This window comes from Lissotriton helveticus, chromosome 4_2 (assembly GCF_964261635.1).
Source record: "Lissotriton helveticus chromosome 4_2, aLisHel1.1, whole genome shotgun sequence".
NCBI lineage: Eukaryota > Metazoa > Chordata > Amphibia > Caudata > Salamandridae > Lissotriton > Lissotriton helveticus.
The window spans coordinates 120253261-120278813 of NC_136064.1; the positions used below are offsets into that span (position 1 = coordinate 120253261).

The window sequence follows — 25553 nt, forward strand, 5'->3', positions numbered from 1 at the left end:
GATTGAAACCACTTTAACCCCTTCCATGCTCATGACGGAACGGTTCCGTCATCAGCGTCGGTGCTTCGGTGCTGATGACGGAACATTTCCGTCATGAGTCAATATGATTTATAACCCTTTAGCACTGCAGCGAAATTCGCGCAGCACTGAAGAGGTTAAGGCAGTGCCCGCAACTCCCACCTATTCAAGCCTGGACAGAAGAGTATTGTGGATTTAAGTTGCCATTCTTAATGAGAAACTAACATTCTTGGGCCTGTGAAACATTTGTCAGTCTTGACTGTAGTGCTAACCTTACATGTTTTAAGTCTTGTAAAAATGAGAGGTATTGCATTGTATTCAGGTCTGGATATGTATTCATGTTGTTTATGGATTTGCATCATGCTTCAAAGTGTCATACTTGCAAACAGTAAAGACTAACAAGCAGCCACTAACTAAACAGTTAAAGTCAGCTGAGGATCATTGTTCCTGAGGGTAAAGTAAAATTATTGTTGCATAAAAAGCTAATTTTAAAGTTAGATTTCAAACTATATAGCATGGGTGCACGTAGCAACTTCTCAAAGTTGGAGAAGGTGTCACCAGAGAAATGGCTTGTACTATGAACCTAAGGGAACTCCATGAGAAGCATTTTGATCCAAGAAAGGTCCTGGAGGCATATTTCATGCGAGATTCTGAATTTATTGATGATACCATTACTGAGGTGTTTTCTAAATTCTTCAAATTCACCTCATCAGGTATGTACTATTCTTTGGCTTATCCATTATCAGGTAGCAAAGAGTTATCTAGTTCTGCTGGCAGCAGATGAACTTACAATGTGGTACTGGAATAGTGTCTAACATAAATAGTGAGTCCATACCATTTGCAGTAGAGGCTTGAGTGTCAATGCTATGTACCAATTATGGTAAGAACACTAAGAACAACATCTCTTAACCCCATCGCTGAGCTCGTCATGAGGCACGGTGCCCGTGTGCTTATGATGAGCTGAGCTTTCATAACGGCTCCGATGCTCGCACACGGGGGAAATTCCCCCGCTGTGCTGAGCGTTCCACTTAACGTGTGTGGCCGTGACGTGCTCAGCTCATCATGAGCACACGAGCACTGTGCCTCTTGACGAGCTGAGCTCGTCATGAGCACAGGGGCGCTGTGCGCACCCACCAAGCCCCAGCACAGCGAGGGAATTACCCCCGCTGTAAAGGGGTTAATTATTGATAAAAAGGTAACTCTTTGAAGAACTTGTGTTGAGGTGACCACAATTGAACAGTGAATACAGTAAATACTTATTCACCAACGTGATGATGCAATTTAAATTACGTCTGATAACATCGGTTTAAAGCACAACCAATGAAGACTCAAGCTACATGAATGTGTGTTCCTCCTCCTCTCCTCTGTGTTTCATAACCTTTGCCCTAAAAACTGAAACATTGTGTAAGGCCCATCTAAGGAGATCACCTATTGAGGTGTATTTTACTCAGAAATGGAAGAACATTGTTTTAAATGTCTTGTTTTGATGGCTGAAAGATTCACAATGTTATATTTATAAAATCACTTTGAGCTATTCACAGCTATGGTGAAATATGATATATATGTATAGATAGATCTAGATAGATATAGAAATATATATATATATTATATTACCTACTGGCGGTCGCCAGTAGGTAAATATAGTTAGGAGCTAGTTTCCATAGGAAATCCGCAAAATTCTATTTGAAATAACTTTCGTCGACGAATCTTGCGAAATTCTCTAAGAAGATGGCCAGCTTCACTCTGCTCCTATCCTGAAAGTATGGGGTTGATTTGTCAAGTGGGGGCTTAGAAATAGGGACCTTTAAGTGCGGCTTTAACCCGAACTGCTGAATGGAATTACACCAAATTTGGCAAAAAGGTAGAGTTTGGTTCACAGATCACGCTTTAAAAAATATATATATATTAGAAGTTTTTGGGTGTTACAGCACAGCCATATTCAAATTTCTGTTAATTACAGGACATTCTTAATCATGTTGCTAACATTTACAAACAGCACCTTTCAATCATAATTAGTGAAAGAAAAAAGAAAAACACAACAATTACCTAGAAGAGAAGGGAGAGCAGAGGGCAAAGAAAAGGAATAGAAGAGAGAGAAGGGGGTGGGAGACGGTTCAAGAATAATCATTTACAAACATGTATAAACATTTATGAACATTCATGGCAGCGCCCTACCGGGATTTTTTTAACATGTTCTTTCCATTTCTGAATAGGCTCCCAGATTCGCCTCCCTAGCAATCTCCCCCTTTTACCTTTTTTAGCATATATTCCCTTTTCTATGTTAAATGTAGCAAGTAAGCAAGCCAACCACTGATGTAGGGTTGGAGGGGCTCTATCCAACCAAGCTCTTGCTATACACATCCGCAAGACGGCCCTTGCCATAAACAAAAAATAAGAGTCAGGTGTCTGCTCGGGGTCCACACTGACCCCCAGAATAATCCAGGACGGCGTAAGCGTAATCTTGATACCCAGGGATCTCAATAGGAAATTTCCCATGTCACTCCTGAGTGTGTAGAGCTGGGGACAGCCTATGAATATATGCACTATATCTGCTTCAGAGGAGTCGCACTGTGGGCAGGTAATCCCCGTGGTCCCCCCATTACGCTAACCTTGCGTGTGTGTCACATAAAGAATATATTGTCTTATGGTGTTGAGCTTGCATCCCAGCCAACCACAATGTGGTCAGACCTAGATTGCGCGATTCCTGGAAACATTCCTTCTCTACCCCCAGCTTGTCTACCCATTTATCACTATTTTTTCCCAGGTTGTCTGCTTTTGCGTCCAAAAGCTCTGCGTAAAATCTACAAAAGGAACAATCCGCCCCCCCTCTCTATAGCCTCTAGAATGTTATTCTTAGCAAACCCTGCCGGGCCTCCCTGTTTATTCCAAAAGAAACTCTAAACCTGCAAGTATTTAAAAAAGGTCATTCTATCAATCCCATAGGTCGCCTGCAGTTCAGTAAATTGGAGGATCCCATCAGTCCCAATGATATCTTCCAGCTTCAGGATTCCCCTCCTTCCCCAATCAGCAATTACGGTATCAGCAAATATTTCTCCTGGGAGGGACACATTCCTAAACATATGTGTATAATAGGTAAACCTGCCTAATCCAAATTTTTTGTAAAATGCACATTTGAGAAGGTAGTTCTCTGCTTCCTCACCCAGAAGCACTGCATATACCTCTGTAGAACCAATCTTTATTCTTGTGTCCTCTGCTGGTCCTCCTACTAACCCCTGCATGTACTGAAGTGCCGCTGCCCAGTAATACATTTTAAAATCCGGAATTGCCGAGCCCCCCCTGTCCCCAGGGAGAGTCATGAACCACAGTGCTCTCCTTGTCTTGCCTTGAGCCCATATGAACCTACTGAGTGTTCGTTCTAATAACTCAAACCATTTAAGCTAAAAAAAGAGTGGAATCGTCCTGAATAGGTACACGAATTTAGGCAAGAAGATTGATGTTTATATCCACTACTTTGTCTAGATCTGCCGATATTTTGACCCCAAGGTAGACTGCTGAGTCAGTCACCCTCTCGACCTTACATACTGCCCTGCTGGGCTTAATTATCTGGGTTTTTGGACCTGTTAAGGGCATAGCCTGAAACCTGCCCGAAGGCCTGGGCCTCACTATCGATCTCTGCCACAGCTCTAGCTCGAGCTGGGGTTACAATTGCGACATCGTCGTCATATGCAAATGTTTTAAAGTCTCGCCCCTTTGTTTTGAATGCTACAATCCTGTTGTTTAATTCCAGTCTACGTTGCAGAGGGTCAATATAGAGGGCAAAGAGGAGTGGCGAGCACGGACACCCTTGGCGTGTCCCACGTTTAATTGGCAAGGATGCTGTAAATCATCTATTAATTCTAAGCCGGGCTGTAGGACCCCTATATAGTGCCCGATTAGCTTCTATAAATCCCTCCCCAATGCCGTTCCACTTCATAATTGCCCAGAGGTAGTCCCAGGAGACCCTATCAAAAGCCATCACTGCATCTAAGAGCAAGACCGCCCTAGGGTCTCCTGAGACCTCCGCTGCATCGAAGAGAGTGATAACCTGTCTTACTTGCTGCGCCGTGTCCTTTCCTGGTTTAAAACGATGTTGGGTGGAGCTTACCAATCCCTCTATAACTCTGGCTAATCTTGAAGCTGGTCTCGTGGAATAAATTTTGGCGACTGCATTCATAAGGGTTATGGGTCTATAGGATCCTGGCTGTATACTTTTTTAATATTACCACTATCTCTGCCCCTACCCAAGAGTTCGGCGCATCTTCCCCCGCTTGTGCCCACTGCATAATATCCCTCATATCCTCGCCTATACTTGCTTGAAAGATTTGATAGAATTCTAGGGGCACTTGATGGGGACCCGCAGCCTTGCCTGAAGGAAGATTCTTCAATGCCGCTTGCAGTTCTTTAGAAGATATAGGGAGCTCCAGTGCTGCCTTCTCATCTTCAGAAAAGCTGGTAGCAGATACATCTCTAAGGTAAGCCTCAATTACGCTTGCATCCCTTAACGGGTCTTGTTTATATAGCTTAGCATAATATACTCTAAAAACCTTGTGAATCCCATTAGAATCTGTTATAATAGTACCACTACTATCCAAAATATCCCGTATTTCTCCTGCTGCAGCATTGTGTCTTGTGCGTATAGCCAATGTGTTTCCCACCCTCTTGCTTAACTCATGACACAGTTCTTTCCTCAATAGGTAACTAGTTGCTGCTTTCCTAGCAATGTTCTTGATTGACTCTGCTCTAGCCGCTAAGATTTTTTAGAGTATTTGTTCTAGCAATATCCCTTGCTGTAGTGCTAAGATTAATTCCTCTTCTGCTACTGCTACCGCCTTAAAGAGTTCTTTCACGGTTATATCTTCCTGTTTTTGCTTGGGTAGGTTATAGCTCAATGTCTCGCCTCTTATAGCTGCCTTGAATGCATCCCATACCAACCATGGGGAAGCACTCCCCCTATTGATATCCCAAAAGGCATTAATCCAGCTGCTCATATGCTCTACATACTGATCATCCTTTAATAATTCGACCAGGAGCTCTCCCTGCTAACTAATCTGTCCATCTTGAGGATGATAACCAGTGGATTATGGTCAGAGATAATCCGAGGAAGTTTCTCTATCCGAATTCTTTCCATTAAAGAGTTAGAGGCTAATAAATATTCCAGCCTTACGCAGATCTTGTAAGGTGCTGAATAGAAAGTGATTCTGATGCCTAAGGGATTCAAGCGTGCCCAGACATCTACTAGAGAGTTATGTTAGGTCATGTTAACAATTGCACCACATGTCTTTTTCTTACGGCCCATATACACCTGCCTTCCCACGATCCCTAACCCAGTCAAACCATTAACATTAAAGTCTCCGCACCAGATTATTGGTTCACGCCACAGAGCTAATTCTGTATCCAAAAATTCAAAGATGCCAGGATCATTGTCTGTTGACCCATATACAGAGACTATGGTAAATACCTCTCCATGCATTGTACACTCAAGAATATTCCACCTACCCCATTGGTCTTCCAGTTTCCTAATTACTTTTATATCGTTTCTTTTAGCTAATTTCACAGATCAAGCTTTTTGTTAAATGGTGTAAATCCGTGCAGTAGTTCCTAGGAAAATTAAAAGTAAATCATAGATATACCTATGGACGAAGTAGAGTACGCTTATCTGCCGAGGATTATGCGCGTACCCTGACGAGCACGAGCTGCATGTTAATTTGAGGTCAACTGTCTGTCAACACTCCAAACCAGAAAGTGTTGGCAGCCATCTTGTGTCTCAGTACAAACGTGGCACAAGAAAGCTGAAAAACAAGTGCGCAAAAGAAGCAAAGGGGGCAGGGTAGAAACACCCTGACCGCCTAGGCCTGCTCAGGGGGTCCCATAAGGACACCCAAGGCCCCAAATATATATTTTTTTTAAATAGCGGAATGCGCATAGGTTACGCATATTGTGTGGGGAAAAAAACAGAATCCCATTTTAATGCTAATTAGCCCCCGGGGGGGCCAAATCCTGGGGCAATGTAAAAATAATGTGTGGGGGGGCCCAATCCCCCCACACTGCCCCGGGGACCGCTACCCCCGGGTCAAAGTATGTATAATAGCGGGACCCACTGGGGCTTAAAAGTATAATGATGGGGGGCCTGTAAGGCCCTCTGAACCCCAGGGACTGCCACCCCTGGGGCTCTACTAAATTGAATTTGCGGGGGGCACAATACCTCCTGAATCCCCGAGGACCATCACCTCCAGGGGCTTTAGTTGAATATGTGCGGGTGGCTTATGACCCCCCACAGCATATGCAAATTTGTAGGGGGGCTGAAAGCCCCCCCCCAAGCCCTAGGGTCCACCATCTCCCCAGGGCACTAAATATTTAAATTAAGGGCAGATTTTTATGACGGTAAAATTAGGATACTTGTATGCAGCGCGGCGCTTAGCGCGACCTCTGGTGTGCATGCGTTGGATACGCGCATCGTACCACATGTGCTGCCCGATTTCTAAGGCGTCTGGTACGCGTATCGAAGCCAGAAAAAGAAAAATATTTTTCAGATATCTATCAGGCTTATGTGTTTAGATGTTGGGTGGCACTAAAAAGAGCCCTTGTGTTTATTGAGAGATTTAGTACCTACAAGTAAGTACCGAGTCTTGAGTCTATGTTCCCTTCATCTGTAAAATGTACACCATCTCTCCTATAGATGCCATGCATATTGAAACCCAGATTGTTGTGGTATATGGACACCATTCTATAGTCTTGGAGAAAAGCAGAAACATATTTATTCACATGTTTCCTAGCTTTCTCAATCTGTGGACAAAATTGATTGGACCAGTTCCGTTTCTGCCTTTGGCATATGTAAGAATAGACAAAGGCCGTTTAGGGGAAAAGTGACATCAGTTCTCTAAAGGTGTCCTTCATAAGCAATTCCAGAACTACCCCAGTCAAAGTGCCAACGTCATTGCCACCACGGTGCACAATTATGAGGTCAGGGTGTTAGAGATGCAAAAAGGATTTCACCAATGGCATCAATTGGTGCACTTTAACCCTCTCAGTCCAATCCATTTAATTTCTACATTTGGTAAACCTAGGTCTTTATGAATTCCTTTCTGTTCTGCATACCTTTGGATCCAGAAAATATAGCTGTGTCCCACAATCCACACTCTAAGCATCTTGAAGGGAGGTCTGCATGCACTCAGATGGTCTCTGTAAATGAAATGGCAGTTTGAAAACCAAGATGTTTCTAAAATGGTGGATAAGATGCAGTTTTAAAAAAAAGAAGAGAAATGATTAGATGGTATAGACTAAAAACTAGGGTGCATGTGTCTGTTTTTTAAAAGCCTGATTCGTATTGGTTAACAAATAGTAATAGAAAGGAATGTTACATAAGATAAGCTGGTATATTGAAAAGTCATACACACTTGATTAGAAACATTGTGTGATGAACATTTGACCTATATGCTCCGTTAAGTGTTCCATGAAGTGTTTCTATGGGAACAGGCAGAAGGAAGAATGGGGGTAGGGTTGAAAGTTATGTCAGTTGGAAAGGGTTGAAAGGTTCAAGCAATAGAAATGTATGTTTGTTTTTTAATAAATGTGGGAAGAAATGTGATTTGTTATTTACATGTATATGTGTGGAGATTGAGTGTGTAGATTGAGAGGGAAAGTTTGCTATTTGCCATAGGTCCTCCTGACCCCCTGGGCTTGCTCAGGGGGTCCCACAAGGACCCCCAAGGCAAAAAAAACATTAATTAAATTGTGGGATGACCATAGGATACGCTTATCACAAGAAAAACAAATGAAGCCTATATTAATGCTAATTAGTCCCCGGGGGGCCAAATCCCGGTAGCAATGTAATTATAAAGTGTGCCCACACTACCCCGGGGACCGCCATTCCCCGGGCAAAGTAAGTATAATAGCGGAGGGGCACACAGCCCTCCCGCAGCCCCGGGGGCGGCCACCCCTAGGGCTCTTTTTTAAATATATGTGGGGCTGGACTCACGGCCCCCCTGCAGCCTCGGGGACCACCGCGGCTTTATTTGAATATATGCGGGGGGATCATGGCCCCCTGTAGCAAATGTAAATGTGTGGGGGGGTGTAAGATCCATGTTCAGCTGAAGAATTAAGCAGGAAACATGTTAAGGTTGATGAGTTGTTAGGTTTAATCCAAGGAAAGAGAGATACATCCAAGCCACAGCCCAGTCAGGTAACAGCCTCGTGTACATTTCAAAGGATACATTCTAAAGCTCCAGGCTAGCTTAGAACCACTATTGTGATGTCACCCATATCTTCATGAGCATGTTCAAGATATCAAGAGTACTACACACCTTTCCTCTTAAACACAAAAATATAAAAGGTAGAAAGAAAAGATAACAACTAAATTAAGATAAGTAAGATTATAAAAACAAATAATGCAAAATACTACAATAAAATGTGATAATATGCATGTGAATCAAGATGCATAGTTCTTCAAGTAATACAGCTTCTTGATAGCTCAGGACGAGCAATACAATGTGCTGAAAATATGCATGTGAATCAAGATACATAGTCCTTCAAGTAATACGGCTTCTTGATACCTCTGGAAGAGCAACGTGGAGATAAAGACTGACACTTATTGTTTGTGCTAGACATAGGTTTTTGAGATGGAATAGAAAAAGAGAAAACACAAACTCTATTTAAATTCCAGATTCTGTGATCTAGCGATCTCACTGCATTTTTGAAAACCTTAATAACCTTAATAGGTTTTGAAAATGTTACTTTAGAACCAGGAAGCTTGATGACAACCAAGTCTCCAATTTTTACATGAGTTTCTTAAGTAGAATGTTTTGAGTCAACATTTATTTTTCTATTTAAACATTTCTTTTCTTCTTTTACACGCCACCCCATATCTTTTTCACACGATTGACTGACCCCATTATCATGTGAAGAAACTTTGATACTATCTTCAAAATCCCTCACCCAAGATGTTTCCAGCAGTGTACAGGGGGATCATCCCTTAAAAAGAACAAATGGAGATTTACCCATAGAACAATGTGGAGTTAGCCTGTAGTTCTCCACTTTTTAAAGTACTTGTTCTTTCCAATTAGGACCAGAACTCTTAGCCCAGGAAATGGTTTCTTTAAGAACTTTGTTAAACATTACCACCATTCCGTTGGTTTCTTTGTGATAAAGGGAGCATTTCTTGTGCTTGATACCACAGTTTTTCAAGAATGTCTCCATCTCCCTTGAAACTAATTGTACTCCATTATCTGGAAAAATGGACTCCAGGTATCCTTTACTAGCAAAAAGACATTCAAGAAATTTCACAACACAGTTGGTCTCTATACTAGACGTAAAGTGAACTTCTGGCCATCTTGAAAACAAGTCTAGTAAGACATAAATAAAAACGTGTTGCCCATTGGAGTGAATGGGTCCCAGAATATCAAAGGAAATTTCCTTCCAGGTTCCACTTGGAAGAACTCTAAAGACCATGGGTTGGACTCTCACTATCTTAGATTTATGACACATTCACTGATCCCTCTCTACATCTGCAGATCCATACCCGGCCACCAGTAGGATGAACAAAGTCTCTCCTTCATTTTTGACATCCCTGAATGGGACTCATGAGCCAAATCAATTACGAAGTTCTGAAGGAGGAACCAGCAGTGTTCCACGAACCAGAAAATCATTACATAGTGCTAGCTCGTCCTTGACTCCCCAGAACGGTGCACTTTCAAGTTTCTCTTTTAGAGTTTTAAACTCTTTGTCACAGTCAGCATTCCAATTAAAGTCAGAACCTTTCTTGAGAAGACCTCTTAGACTCCCACAATGATCAGCAAAACTTTGTACAAATGTATTATAATACTCAATCATTCTGAATGATTTCATGAGCTCTTCCCTGGAAGAAGGGGGAGGCACACGATAAATGGTATCAACCAGATTTGCCCTTGGTGCAATCCCATCACCTGAGATCGTGTGACCCAAATAATAAATGGACGAAACTCCAAAATGACACTTGTCTAGCTTAACTGTAAGAGTTGTTTCCTCAAGTTTGCCTAAAACATCATTAAGAAAAAACTCATGTTCCTAATAATTTTTTGGAAAAAGCAATATATTGTCTTGATAGAAGCACACACCTTTGCATCCATCAAGCACTCTCTTCATAACACCTTGAAAGACAGAAGCCGCCGATACAAGCCCAAATGGCATTCTAATAAACCTATTGGTTCCAAATGCTGTTATCAACGAGGTATAATTCCTGGACAATTCTTCAAGTTTAATTTGATGGTAGGCGGATGCCAAATCTAAGGTGCTGAAGACTTTGGCTCCACCCAACATTAACAGTTCTGAGATGTTAGGTAGGGGGTACCGATCAACTATTAGACACGTATTAAGTTGCCTCAAATCAATGCACAATCGCAAAAACCCATTAGGTTTGCGAGCAGCAACTACCGGAGCAACCCAATCAATACCAGAGACTTCTTCAATGATTCCTCCTTTCATTAGTTTTTCTAATTCTTTCATCATCTCATTCCTCACAGGTAATGGAACACTCCTAGCTTTACAAGTAAAAGGTTGTAAATTGGAACATACAGGGATATCCTTTAAGACAACCAAGATCTTCCCTAATACCTTTGCAAACTTCTGTTTGATACGATTTACTAGATTGGTATTAGAGTCTAAGTTGATGGTGTTGATTAGAACTTTAAGTTTAATAGGAGTGGATGAGTTAGGATCGAGCATGACATTCAAATCCCCCAGGTGGAACCAGCTGATAGTGCTGTCTCCTTTCTGTGAAACATTTATTTTCCCAGCAGCAAAACGTCCTTTGTACTCAATAAGTCTTGTGAAAAACCCAAGCAAAGGAATTGGCTCTTCACCATATGCCAAAGGATGTATGTCAGCTTTAGACAGGTGAATTTTGTTGGCTAATTTGTTTTGATAAAAACGTTTTGAGACTATGGTTATTTTAGCCCCTGAATTAAAAAGAACATTTGTGGATTCCCCCTCTATTAGAATTGTGTCAACAGGGCAAGACCTATTATCAGAAGTCAAAGAAACTTGGACTTCTACTTGTCCACAGACAAAATCCTCATCCAATGTCTCTTAATCTACAGATGTTACTTGAGAGGAAGTAAACTTGCTCTTGCAAATAGTTGAAAAATGCCCCTTTTATTGCACTTTGAACGTGTAACACTTAAAGCAGGACATTTTTTATCATTGACATAATGTCCTACTTTATCATATCTAAAACATTTAGGTACAAAAGGCTTCTTTTTGATTGTATTAGGGTTGGTACTTTTTGTGGAATCCTTTGTGTTTTCTTTAACTACCTGTGCAGAAACATGTTTGTCTTTCATTAAATTATCAACACATTTTAATGAGTGTTCCACCCTCTTTGCTATTTGAATAACCTCATCCAAGGATGGTTCATCTTTTAATCATAGTTCTTCACAAACTTTTTCTATGTTGCACACAACCATAAACTAATATCTGATCTTTTCATCCAAGGAATCAGAGAATTTGCCAGACAAAGCTAATTTTCTTAGTTGAGTAATATAACCTTCAACTGTTTCTTCATCGTTTTGTACCTTTTTTGCAAATTGGTACCTCTCCAGGATGGTACTTACTTTGGGTAAGTAATGCTTATCCAGATTCTTTATACAAATGTCATACTCATTTAGATCTCTCCCTTCTGCATCACTGAGTTCCGGTAGATGATCAAAAATCCTGGCCTTCAGATCCAAGGCAGTGAAAAAGAAGGGAGGTTCTGCGTTCTTACACCACAAACCTTAGCATACCGCTCAAAAACTTTCTTCCATTTTTGACATTTAATGACAGGTTCACCCGGTGAAGAGAGAAAAAATGTAGCCGCTGTTATATTCTGCATGATTTCAAAGGTAAAATATTAATGTGACACAAAGCACAATGCAAGCAAACTAGCAATAGTATTGTGGAAAGATTACATGAGATGAAAAACCAAAAATAATATGAGAGTCACTGTTGCAGCACCCTTGTACAACACAGGACAACTTAAAAGCACACTTGTTTTACATAAAGTTAATACTAAAAAATAAAAATGTGTGTGTCACTTTTGCAGCAGGAAAGTGTGCATGTCACTGTTGTAGCACGCAAGAAAGTGAGCCTGTCACTGTTACAGCAGGAAAGTGTGCATGTCACTGTTGTGGCATGCTGAACGTATCTCTGTACCAATGATGGAAATGAGCATGTCATTTTTGGCTAGTCACAATTGAAAATAAAAATGCAGAGTGTAAAGAGTGCGTGTCACTGGGAAGATGACTCATTAATTGCGCGGAGCTTCTTCAACGCAGAACATGAGAAATACTAAAGTTGATGATTAAATGCCCAAAACACGCTCGAAGTAGCTGCAAGACACTGCCTAAAACATTATAATGTCGACGATCACCACTAGTAAGAGTCACACTTGAAATATCAGCAGTAGGCTGCTCTGTGACTATATACCCTGAAATGACATTGGTGCACAGTTCAAGACCTTCATAGTGCCACACGCTGCTCACAGTTGCATCAGACGTAATCTTAAATTGGCACACTGTTGATGAGAATTAACTACAGCCGCTGGTGCTATCACTGCACTACTGCTGACAACTGTGTGCTCAGTAAAAACTGTGTTTTACTGCCGCTGGTGCAATCAAGACATATGAATTTACAATATCTCCATGAGAGCCCTTCTTAAATCAGAGCACAACTGATGATACAGTCACTCTTAAATAGGCAAACAGAGTTAATCTTGAAAAGCAGACCACTGCTATTTTAAAATCCAACGGCTGGTGCTATCACTGCACTAATAATGAAAACGGTGTGTCTTATATTACAGCCGCTGGTGCTATCATGTCACATAAATATAAGAAGAGACTGTGCAGTAACTTGACGTTGATTAATTATGAAGTAAAGAATTATAGTTGAGGTTGTTGAGTCTCTCTTCCCTTCATCTGCCGATTACGCCAACGAAAGATCTATGTTCAGCTGAAGAATTAGGCAGGATAGATGTTAAGGTTGATGAGTTGGTTAGGTTTAATCCAAGGAAAGAGAGACACATCCAAGCCTCAGCTTAGTCAGGTAACAGCCTCATGTACATTTCAAAGGATACATTCTAAAGCTCCAGGCTAGCTTAGTACCACTATTGTGATGTCACCCATATCATCATGAGCATGTTCAAGATATCAAGAATACTACAAGGTGCTCTTAGGCCCCCCCAGCCCTGGGTACCACCACCCCCAGGGCTTTAAAACATTAATTAAGGGGGGCTCTGAGGCCCGCCAGCCCTGGGACCACCACACCCTGGGGCTTCTCGAAAGTGTGGGAGGAGGGCCACGTGGCCCCCCTCCTGGAGCCCAAGATGGCCCTGTAGACCGCCACCCCCCAGGGCCAGCTCCTGCAGTGTCCTGGGGTGCCCACCCCCGGACACTGCCATTTGCAATGACAGGGCGGGAGCCTCGCGGCTTCTACCATGTCATTGCAAACTGCTTTCTATTTGGAAGAGAGAACAGGTTAACCTGCTCTCTCCTCAAATAGGAAAGCAGATTGCTTTTCCTCAGGGGGACAGCATGTTAGCTGCTCTCTCTGAGGAAAAGCAATGCCGTCTCCCGAAGGTAGCGGGGAGCCGGCTGGGACCGTGGATGCATTGGGGCTACCCCACGGTCCTCAAAATTTTATATAAGCCCCGTGAGATGGGGTCCCCAGGGATAATAAAAATTAATGAGAGGGGCTATTTTTTTAGGGTAAAATTAGGGTGCGCTTCCCGAGCACCAGGAAACAAACTCCAAAGGCAAAGTTAGAAAGTTAAATGATGATTTAGTCAAGCATCAAGTGTCCAAATGATGCGTTTCGGCTGCCAGACATGCATCCTTGATCAAAATATAATATATATATATATATATATATATTACCTACTGGCGGTCGCCAGTAGGTATATATAGTTAGGATTTTTTCTCTATGGGTTTTTTGAAAATTCTATGTCTAATAACTTTGGCGTTTGTGGACGGAATTGGCTGAAATTTTCAGGAAAATGGCACATTTTGTTTCTGAGCAGCCCTTGAAAATTTGGGGGGGGTTCGTCAAGGGGGGGCCGAGAAAAAAGGGGGGGTCCCAAAACGTGTTTTTAACATTGAGTTTTCCATAGGGCGGTTGGCCTCACTTTTAGCCCGAACGGCTGAATGGATTTGCACGAAACTTGGCAAAATTGTAGGGACTGGTAGCCCGATGTGCCTTTTGTAGGTCTCAATATATGTGCTCCAGTGGATTTTGAGAAATTAACGTTTAAAAAAAGATATATATCTGTAACAGCGGACCTGGCAGCTTCCCAGGACGCGTACTTTACGCGCAACGGAGCTTTGTGAAGTGAAGCTGATTGGTTCTCCGGCGTCTGTCAACATTCCAAACAGTCCGTAGCGGCCGCCATCTTGTCTCTCGGTAGGATCGAGAGACAAGAGGAGGCCAAAGCGAAGGGGCAAATGACCATAAGGGGGCATAGTACATTGTCGCTCACCCCCTAGGTTTGATGTGGAGGTTTTAAAAGGGCCCCGCGGGGCAAAAAAAAATAAAAATAATAATAATCGAACAGCTGAATGGATTTGCACGAAACTTGGCAAAATTGTAGGGACTGGTAGCCCGATGTGCCTTTGCTAGATCTCAATATATGTGCTCCAGTGGATTTTGAGAAATTAACGTTCAAAAAAAGATATATATCTGTAACAGCGCACCGCTTCGCGTACTTTTCGCGTTACGGAGCTTTGCGAAGAGAAGCTGATTGGCTCTCCGGTGTCTGTAAACATTCCAAACAGTCCGTAGCGGCCGCCATCTTGTCTCTCGGTAGGATCGAACAGCTGAATGGATTTGCACGAAACTTGGCAAAATTGTAGGGACTGGTAGCCCGATGTGCCTTTGCTAGGTCTCAATATATGTGCTTCAGTGCATTTTGAGAAATTAACGTTCAGAAACAAGATATATATCTGTAACAGCGCTCCGCTTCGCGGAGATAAAATTATATGTGTATTACCTAGCTGTTGCTAACACCAGTTAGCGACGGCTAGTAGAATATAGCGACCATCTTGGGCCCCACTTTGCATGTGAGTGATATTTATCACTAATGACATGCAAAGTGGGCATGCCAAGATGTTAGCGACTGGAAACAGTCGCTAACATCGCTATCTCCTATTATCAACTTTTGGAAATATTCGAGATAAGCGCGAATATCTCCAAAAGCTACCACCTGCCCTGAGCAGTTCTTAGCCATGTTATCCAATGGGAGGTGGATAACATGCCTAAGAGCATTAGCTCGGTAATGCATGAATATCGCTGAGTTTTCAGCGATATTAATGCATTGCGGTCGTTTTTTATCGTATTTCCGATAAACCTTGATAATAGCAAGGTTTATCTGCGATAATTTCTGACGGTAAAAAAATCGTTGCTAAGCATCGTTAGGGATAAATATCGCTTAACTTTGGTAATATGCCCCAACGTCTGTTAACGTTCGATTCGAAGGAAATCAGGAAGTGTTGAAAAACATTGTCTGCGCCATCTTGTCTTTTTTCAAATGCCACACTTTTGTCGTGCACGGCAGCCATTTTAGATGCCTTGACCAGACCCACTCTGTGCACGCTGTCGATCCTTAGCATGGCTCCCCACCCTCGCAAGCATCTCCCCCAGGCAGTGGTCACCCCCGCTCTCTGTTTTATGCATGGGTAATAAACCTCCCCCCATCTGCGCTGCTCTTCCCTGAGAATCACACCCTGTGCCCGCCCGACACCTCCCTTTCGCCCTATTCACTATTTATGGCCACAGCTGTAAAGAATCACCCCTCTTCAAAGGAGTTATAGTAGATCAAGGCCCACACTCGATGAGATCCGTCACAGCAGAAGCGTTGCTATTATCTGAAAACCATCCTGTATTGTGATTGGGGAGGGGACCGAGCCTGAAGCGGAAGATTCCAGGGATGACTCTTTGTACATCAAAGTTTTTACAATTATGTGTCACATTAAAAATATATAGCACTCCGACAAAGTAGTAAGATTATAAAACTTTAATAATTTATAAATATATACAAGAAAACAAAAATAGTAATAACATATAAACATTTTTAGGGAAAAACAACGAAGTAGCGGTCGGCTGTGCGAATAGTCCCAACGCAGCACAACGTCCAGATTTCCGGCGTGGGGCGTCGCGGGGGGTGGGTCATCAGTAGCAAACTGTTGTGCGAATAGTTCCAAGGCAGCAGAACGCGCTGAAATCTAGATGACACTAAAGTGATGTCTAGTAAGTTGCCACCCAGCAAATAACGGCATGGGGCGTCGCGGGGGGTGGGTCATCAGTAGCAAACTGTTGCGCGAATAGTTCCAAGGCAGCAGAACGATGGCACCAAGGTGATGTCCAGTAAGTTGCCGCACTGGTTTTGGTATCCTACAATGCTGCTCCGAATAACGGCGCGGGGCGCCCCGGGGGAGGCGGCGTGAACGGGCCTCTCCAGGTGGAGTGTCATCTGTTGTAGTGGGGCGCCCCTTTACCGTTTCAGTTGCCATTCCGTCCGTTTTTGGTCCACTGTGTCAAAAGCCGCAATTCAGCTGAGTTGCGCCCACTCTTGCGGTGCAGCGATAGGCGGCTGTCACAGGACTCTCAAAATGGCGGCAGGCTGTTTCCTTTTTGGGCCTGGTCCACTGAAATGGCCCTGGGACACCTTGGAAATCGGACGCTTGTCTGCTAGGTCTTGGACCCCATTCTCGAAAGCGTCCCCTCCGCCTTGAGAATTCATCAAAAGTTTTGGGGGCTCCGACTCCTGCAGGCTTCTGGTGGGGAGCGGCTGCCATGATTGCTCGCGGAATGACCACGACTGAGCTACGAGATGGTGGTGCTCTCATGCTGACGCCAGCTTCAGTCTGAAACATCCAGAAACAAGGTGGGGCTTTCATCGTTTGGGAAAAAAAAAAAGTTTTCATCCAATGAAAAGTGTTGTTTTTAGGTCACATGATCAAGCCTTCCATCATTAGGAAACCAAAAGTAAAATGAACCAATGAAAAGTTTTATAAACAAGTCACATGACCTGTTATGCGGCATAGGGTGTAAAATGCGGAGAAAATACGTTGGCACGTGAGGCGGCGTCAGTAGCGGACCGATGTGCGAATAGGCCGAAGGCAACACAACGCGCCAAGATCCGGATGGCACCGAGGTGGTGTCCAGCAAGTTGCAGCACTGGTGTGGCCATCCTGCAATGCTGAAAGTCGGCGTGGGGCGCCCCGTTGGCACGTGAGGCGGCGTCAGTAGCGGACCGATGTGCGAATAGGCCGAAGGCAACACAACGCGTCAAGATCCGGATGGCACCGAGGTGGTGTCCAGCAAGTTGCAGCACTGGTGTGGCCATCCTACAATGCTGAAAGTCGGCGTGGGGCGCCCCGTTGGCCTGTGAGTTTGCGTCAGTAGCGGACCGATGTGCGAATAGGCCGAAGGCAGCACAACGCGCCAAGATCCGGATGGCACCGAGGTGGTGTCTAGTAAGTTGTCGCACTTCTGTGGCCATCCTACAATGTTGAAAGTCGGCGTGGGGCGCCCCGTTGGCCTGTGAGATGGCGTCAGTAGCGGACCGATGTGCGAATGGGGCCAGAGGCAGCGCAACAATATTTTCTGATTTGAAGACACCACAAGGCGCTGAGATGCCAAGATCCGGATGGCACCAAGGTGGTGTCTAGCAAGTTGTGGCACTGGTGTGGCCATCGTACAATGGTAAAAGTCGGCGTGGGGCGCCCTGTTGGCCTGTGAGATGGTGTCAGTAGCGGACTGATGTGTGAATGGGGCCAAAGGCAGCGCAACAATATTTTCTACAATATTTTCGGAGTAGAAGACACCACAAGGCGCTGAGATGCCAAGATCCGGATGGCACCGAGGTGATGTCTAAGTTGCGGACCGATGTGCGAATGGGGCCAAAGGTAGCGTAACAAGATTTTCTGTATGGAAGATACCACTAGGCGTTGAGATGCCAAGATTCGGATGGCACCGAGGTGATGTCTAGCAAGTTGTGCCACTGGTGTGGCCATCGTACAATGGTAAAAGTCGGCGTGGGGCGCCCTATTGGCCTGTGAGATGGTGTCAGTAGCGGACTGATGTGCGAATGGGGCCAAAGGCAGCGCAACAATATTTTCTGACTGACACCACAAGGCGCTGAGATGCCAAGATCCGGATGGCACCGAGGTGATGTCTAAGTTGCGGACTGATGTGCGAATGGGGCCAAAGGCAGCGTAACAATATTTTCTGTATGGAAGATACCACTAGGCGTTGAGATGCCAAGATTCGGATGGCACCGAGGTGATGTCTAGCAAGTTGGTGTGGTCATCCTACAATGCTGAAACTCGGCGTGGGTCACCCCATTAGCCTGTGAGATGGCGTCAGTAGCGGACCGATGTGCGAATAGGCCGAAGGCAGCACAACGCGCCAAGATCCGGATGTCACCGTGGTGGTTTCATAGTTGAGAGGCACTTCATCTGCAGTGGGGCGCCGAGATCCGGATGGCACCGAGGTGATGTCTAGCAAGTTGCTGTACTGGTGTGGTCATCCTACAATGCTGAAATGTAGTGGGGCGCCCATTTACCGTTTCAGTTGCCATTCAGCTGAGTTTCGGCTGCTCTTGATGCTACAGCGACAGGCGGCTGCAAGAGGACTCTCAAAATGGCGGCCTGTACTTTGGATTTGGGCCTGGTCCACTAAAATGGCCCTGGGACACCTTAGAACTTGGACGCTCAATTTTTTTTTCCTTTCCTGTACATGCAAAAAAAGGTAAATGCCCGGTACGTTACACGCTTCATCTGCCACGATGAACTCTCCAGAGGAACCGAAAAAAAATATAGTTGTGGTAACTATACCATGCATCGTCATATGGAGAGGTGGCACCAATTAATTATAGTGCTGCATAAAAGAGAGATTTGGAGGAGAACCCCTGACCTGCTAGTACATTCATCAAAGAAGTGGCACTGAGAGCTTCAGAGGCAAGGGAAACGGTCCCAAATATTTAGAAGAACTTTGGAAAGATTAAAATGACATGTTTAGATTGTGGTAAATTAATTTCATGTGGACAGATGAGTGTTACTCTAAAATACAGCATATGAACATCATCATAGTCGATGGTTGGTAGAGACATTTTGACTATATCCTGGACCTGCCCGTCCTCGCCCAAAATGGCGCCGGAATAAATGGGACTCGTAACTCCTTGTTGTGTACTGGTTGCAGAACCTTGAAATCACGAGATACGTATGCAGTTTTGAAGCACATGGCGGGCGGGGACGAGAATTGATTGAATATTTCGACATCCCTATTGATATTAAGTTCTGATGTGTTATTGATTACTGTACTGTTGAAAGTTCGAATTAACGTTACCCATGGTACTTGCCCGCAAATGTATATCTAGATAATTTTATTGTAACTGGCCCTGTCGTATTTTAATTATAAAATGTACGTCCACCGATTCCGTAACTGTTAGACACCTTAGTTCTTGCAACCTAATGGCCCGCCCGTTACGTTCCTCTACAGTGTAAATGTCTATTCATCATATACGATTACAGTTTGCTCCGTGGCAGGCCCACGTGGTTATAGGCTCGTATTTGTATAATGAAATTTTCACAATAAAGGTTTTTAAAAGAAAACATGGTAGTAGTATATACATTGGTAAAGTTTTTAATAATAGTCACTGTTTTAGAATCATTAAAAGGCAAGTGAAATAAAGCAGACCAATTACATGAAGGGTAAAAGGTATAATACGAAGGAACGCAGTAAAGATAAATGGTCAAGGGCTGTTGTGTTTTCTACTCCTGCAACATAAAGTGATCGATAAGAATCTCATATTCAGGCGTATCGGCGACTAAGACAGCAGGTCGACCCTCTTTTGCTCAACGGCTCCGTCATGGGACGAAGAAACGCCCTTTTTCTCGAAAAAGGAATATATTTTACTTGCAGGACAGTTGTAAATTTTCCGGGAAAGTACATTAGCCTGGAACATTATAACATATATTTAAGAAAAAATAATGTTCGAAAGTAATAAAAAGCGTAATTTTTAGGTCATATGACCAAGCCTTTCATCATTAGAATAAGAAAAGTAAAATGAACCAATGAAAAGTTTTATTAACAAGTCACATGACCTGTTATGCTTACGTTACGCGCTGCGCGTCGCGCCCCGGATCACTTCCGGATGCGCTAACGCGGCACGTCATATGACGCATTACGCGACAACGCAGGTCCAGAATATAGTCAAAATGTCTCCACCAACCAGCGGTCGGAACACAACCCCTTTCAGCAGGCTAAATAGTTCTGTTAAATGACAACAGAAGGGACAGGCAACAAGAACCATCAGTCAAAGAGGGGAGGGCTAGTTCTTCTCTACCGGGTCACGTTGGGGCGCTACCGGAACTGATCGAATTGGTAGTCTACAGTGTTTCTGGATGTTTCAGACTAAAGCTGGCGTTAGCATAAGAGCACCACCATTTCGTAGCTCTGTCGTGGCCATTCCACGAGCAATAATGCTAGCCGCTCCCCACCAGAAGCCTGCGGGAGTCGGGGGCCCCCAAGACTTTTGTAGAATCTTCAAGGCTGAGGGGACGCTTTCGAGAATGGAGCCCAATCTCTAGCAGACAAGCGTCCGAGTTCCAAGGTGTCGCAGGCCCATTTTAGTGGACCACGCCCAAATCTAAAGAGCCGGCCGCCATTTTGAGAGTACTGTGGCAGCCGGCTATCGCTGCACCGCAAGAGCGGGAGCAACTCAACTACATGGTGAGCGAGACGCTGTAGTCGAAAGAGCGGGCGGTAAACAGCTGAATAGCGGAAGAGGCACAGTGTAGCAAAAGCGGGCGGAATGGCAACTGAAATGGTAAAGGGGCGCCCCACTACAGCGTGTCTTTAGGTGAAACGGATTGTGGGACAAGGTCAAGAATGGAAGAGTTACCAAAAGGCAAAAAGTTCCGCTTGATCCCGGGAGCCGGCCACCTATGTCGGGGGCGATCTCAGGCTACACCAGGAGAACACGACTTGGGGAGGGAGGCGGAGCCAAGCGCCCCCTCCGAGTCCGCGCCATCACACCAACCCTCGGGGGCCTCCGTCAAGCGGTTCAGGGTGGCACCGCATTACATTGTTCACAAATGCAGTCACGTCCTCAAACAGCCCCCACTTTACTTTGAGAATAGTGAAGCTGAAGCAAGTGCAAATAGGCTTCAGACAGTGTTACAAGCACTCCTCAAAACTTTGAACCATCAGAGTGCATGAGTTTCATGCTCGATCGATTGAGCTAGCCGGATCGGGCAACAAAAAGTATAAAATAGTTATGTAAATAGTTGTTTAATAAAATGTTTTACCCTGTTACTTTGCTGGTGTGTTGTATATATTTGTAATATTTGCATAGAGTTTATCGTTATTTTGGGCGGGGTGGGTGGCGGAGCCGAGCTGTATTGCAGCCATCATGGTGTGGAGTTCAGTTCATCTCAATAGTTTCGTGTTTGTCATGAGGGGTTGTTCCTAATGTTTCTATTTTAGCGAGGTCAAAAAGAGATCCCATTAGTGGCCACTGATTTTGCTCGATTCCTTTTGTTTTTTTACACGATTTTTCGCTATCTGCAAAGACTAAACAGAGTATTGCGACTCTGTGCTTGTTTGTAAATAGAGAATGAACCAAAGAGAACCAATTCTAAAACAGTAAATGCTTGGATAACAATCAATCAAATGGAGAGAGAAGCAGGCACGACGGATTACAACGGGGGCAAAGGCCTGCGTTAACTACCCTTCACTATCTGCAAAGAGAGAGTACTCCTAATAGAAATGAGGGGGAGGGGGGGGCAGCATTCAAAGCAGATCAGTGTGCATAAACACGAAAATGTTTTTACTTACCACGTACTTGACATTCGACAGCTTATGATATTTGCTATTAAAAAACCATTGAAATTCACTGAAAAAACCATAGGTTAGAGACCATATATAGTTAGGAATTAGCATTTAAAAAACCTTGAAAATTCACTGAAAAAACCATAGGTTATAGACCATATATAGTTAGGGATTAGCATTTAAAAAACCTTATTTTACTCACACAAAACCATTGAAATTCCATATATAGTTAGTTGCACTAACTATATATCGCGCACCCGCAATCCACTGCTGATGATGTCACATATTACATCATTCATGACATGGTCAGTGACATCACTGATGACATCACTGATGACATCTCAAATGACATCACTGATGACATCACTGATGACATCTCAAATGACATCACTGATAACATCTCAAATGACATCACTGATGACATCTCAAATGACATCACTGATGACATCACTGATGACATCTCATTTGACATCAATGACCACATCACTGATGATATCATTCATGTGACAATACAATGCATGTCCTCACACTTTAATATAACCTCTGTTACACCCAGTGTTAAATACAGAGTATAATTTTTGAAACCATTGACACCCCAATACTAGTTACTACATACGCACTCAGTGATTCCTATGTTTACACACACATTCACTCATTTACCCATACAATCATTCATACATACAATCACTCATCTTTACAACACTATCATATGCACTCATACACCTATACAGACACTCACACTCTGCCACTCATCCATGGAGTTACTCACACACCTAGTCAGTCCTGTAAATAATCAATCACACTTCCATTTTCTAATCTATACAGTTAAACATAGAGCACCTTACATTTTGAAACATATACTAACACATACTTACTCTCTTATACAATCATTGATACAAGTACACATTGATCTGCACAGAGTCACACACCTCCCAGCAGCCACACACACACTCAGTCTCCCATACAAATACTTGGGCAATCAATCAATAACCCATATAGTTACTCATATAGCTACTGACCAACACATGCAGCAGTTTACAGAACAACAGACATAATGATGCACAAATTAAGACAGTTTAGTCACTAACCCATGCACTCAGTGAGACACATTTAACCACTCACTCATACAGTCAGTCATGCACCTACTAAATCCTTCATCCAGACATTTATACATCCACTCATTCTTCAATATGTAAGACATATTTTAACTTTACAGAAACATACAGTCACTGGATGTTGTCATCAGTGATGTCATCAGTGATGTCATTTGAGATGTCATCAGTGATGTCATCAGTGATGTCACTGACCATGTCATGAATGATGTAATATGTGACATCATCAGCAGTGGATTGCGGGTGCGCGATATATAGTTAGTACAACTAACTATATATGGAATTTCAATGGTTTTGTGTGAGTAAAATAAGGTTTTTTAAATGCTAATTCCTAACTATATATGGTCTATAACCTATGGTTTTTTCAGTGAATTTTCAAGGTTTTGTAAATGCTAATTCCTAACTATATATGGTCTATAACCTATGGTTTTTTCAGTGAATTTCATTGGTTTTTTAAAAGCTAATATCTACAGCTGTAAAATTTATTCTTCTTTAAATCCAAAAATATATTTTATATGTTTATTAATAAATTTTTTTAAATATTTTTTTTGTTTCGCTCCCAGTCCGCTAACCGGGAAGCTTCCCGTTAGCTCAATTCGATTCCGCGATCCGGTCCGCGAACCGGTAACAAATCAACATAGTGACGGTATCGCGTTGCTGCGTAATGCGTCTTATGACGTACTGCGTTAGCGCACCCGGAAGTGCCCTGGGGCGCGGACCGAGGCGCGAAACGCAACTCCCCGGAAGCGATCCGCGGCGCGAAAGCGCGACGTATCGCGTTGCCGCGAAATGCGTCTTGTGACGTATCGCGTTAGCGCACCCGGAAGTGTCCCGGGGCGCGGACCGAGGCGCGAAGCTCAGCGAACCGGAAGCTAACCGGGGAGCGTTCCGCAGCGCGTAACATGAGCGTGAGAGGTCATGTGACTTGTTAATAAAACTTTTCATTGGTTCATTTCACTTTTAGTTTCATAATTATGGAAGGCTAGGTCATGTGACCTAAAAATAACACTTTTCATTGGTTAAGAAGTATTGTTTTTTCCAAATGATGAAAACCACTCCTTCTTTTCTCACTCTGACTTTCATTATTGTGAGAGGAAGACCTATTTTGCTTCTTGGAAGACCTATTTTGATTGTATGAAAATGGCTTCACTGATTGCTTCAGCTGGTGCACCCCCACCACCACCTCCACCTCCTCATGGGAAGAGAGGACCACCTCCCCAGGTGGTTACCAACACTGAGGAGGAAGATGAAGAGATGGATGAGGAGGGAGAACAACCACAATTCCTGGAAGAGTTGCCCCGGGTTTCAAGAAAGAAACCCAGTTTCATCTGGCAGTTTTTTTCCATCCCTCGTGGCCAAAAAAAGGTCAATGCCAGGTACGCAACATGCCTCATATGCAAGGAACAATTGTCCAGAGGGACGGACAAAAAATACAGCTACGGTAATCATACCATGCATAGGCACATGATGAGGAAACATCCCCTAAATTACAGCCGGGCGGAATTAAGGGATATGATGGACAATCCTCGACCAACTCCTGTGGCGAGACCAACAACATCGGTTTCTTTATCACCAGAGGAGGCACGGGAAACTGTGCCAAATATCCAACCTAATTTTGGGAACATGATACACTTATGTATGCGCTGTCGTGCATTATTAGCTTGTGGCAACATGAGCATCAATGCACTGAACCTGGCGTATGAACACCATGATTGCCCTAACCGCCCCCAGTAATTTTTTTTTGCTCCTGTTGAGCCCTTTTCAACGCCTGTTTTTTGTTGTTTCCCCCCCCCCCCCAAAAAAACCAAAAAAAATATAAAATCGTTCAAAAAATACAAAAAAAACAAAAAATACAAAAAAAATACAAAAAAAATATAAAACAACAAAAATATAAAAAAAAAAGTTCTTTTCAGAACTACCTTCCCTTTCCAAAAAAATTGCTACAATGTTTAGCACTCTGGCAAGCTCTCTTTCTTTTGGTTCGCTCCCGGGTTAGCTTCCCGGTACGCGGACCGGGAGCTAACCAAAAAATTTTTTTTTTTTTTTTTAAAAGTGTAAGTATAAGGAAAGTAAACAGAGAGTGATGTTTCAAGAAAGACAGCTATAGGGAGTAAAGAAGAAATACTGTTTAATAGATCTATTTACCAAAGAACAGACAGAAGAGGGTATAATTGTGAAAAACAAAATAGATAACGAAGTGAAAGAAAAACAAGCATTGGCATAGCCAATAGGTATCGACTTTGGGACCTTCTAAGTATTTAGTTATGCAGCATAATATCCTTGGTGCAGCAACATCAACTGTTGCATGGCTAAACACGTATAAGGTCCCAAAGGCGAGACCTATTGTCTATGCCAATGCTTGTTTCTTAAGTAGAATTGCAATACGTCTGGCTCTTCCATGTGAAAAGATCTTATCTTGTGCTCTAAAGATTGCTAAACTCTCGACAGAGAACAGGCTAGATTGTAAGTAGGGTAAATTGCGCTTGGTGATCTGTTTGAGGGAGCGTCTGCTTTGCCTGGTGTCTTTGGAGAGCAATTTTGATTGTTATACTGGACAATATAGCCCTAATGTAAATAACATAGGGGCAT

The 25553-nt window shown here is 43.3% G+C and overlaps 1 protein-coding gene across 1 annotated transcript in view; it reads left to right on the forward strand.

The window, feature by feature from the left end:
• The first annotated feature begins 571 nt into the window (after window positions 1-571).
• LOC144752079 (nicotinamide N-methyltransferase-like) overlaps window positions 572-25553 on the forward strand; it is a 143175-nt gene continuing 118193 nt past the window's right edge. Inside the window, exon 1 of the mRNA XM_078640030.1 lies at window positions 572-731. Within this exon, the coding sequence (XP_078496156.1) occupies window positions 584-731 (148 nt within the window). The 5' untranslated portion in view covers window positions 572-583. The remainder of the gene's footprint in view (window positions 732-25553) is intronic.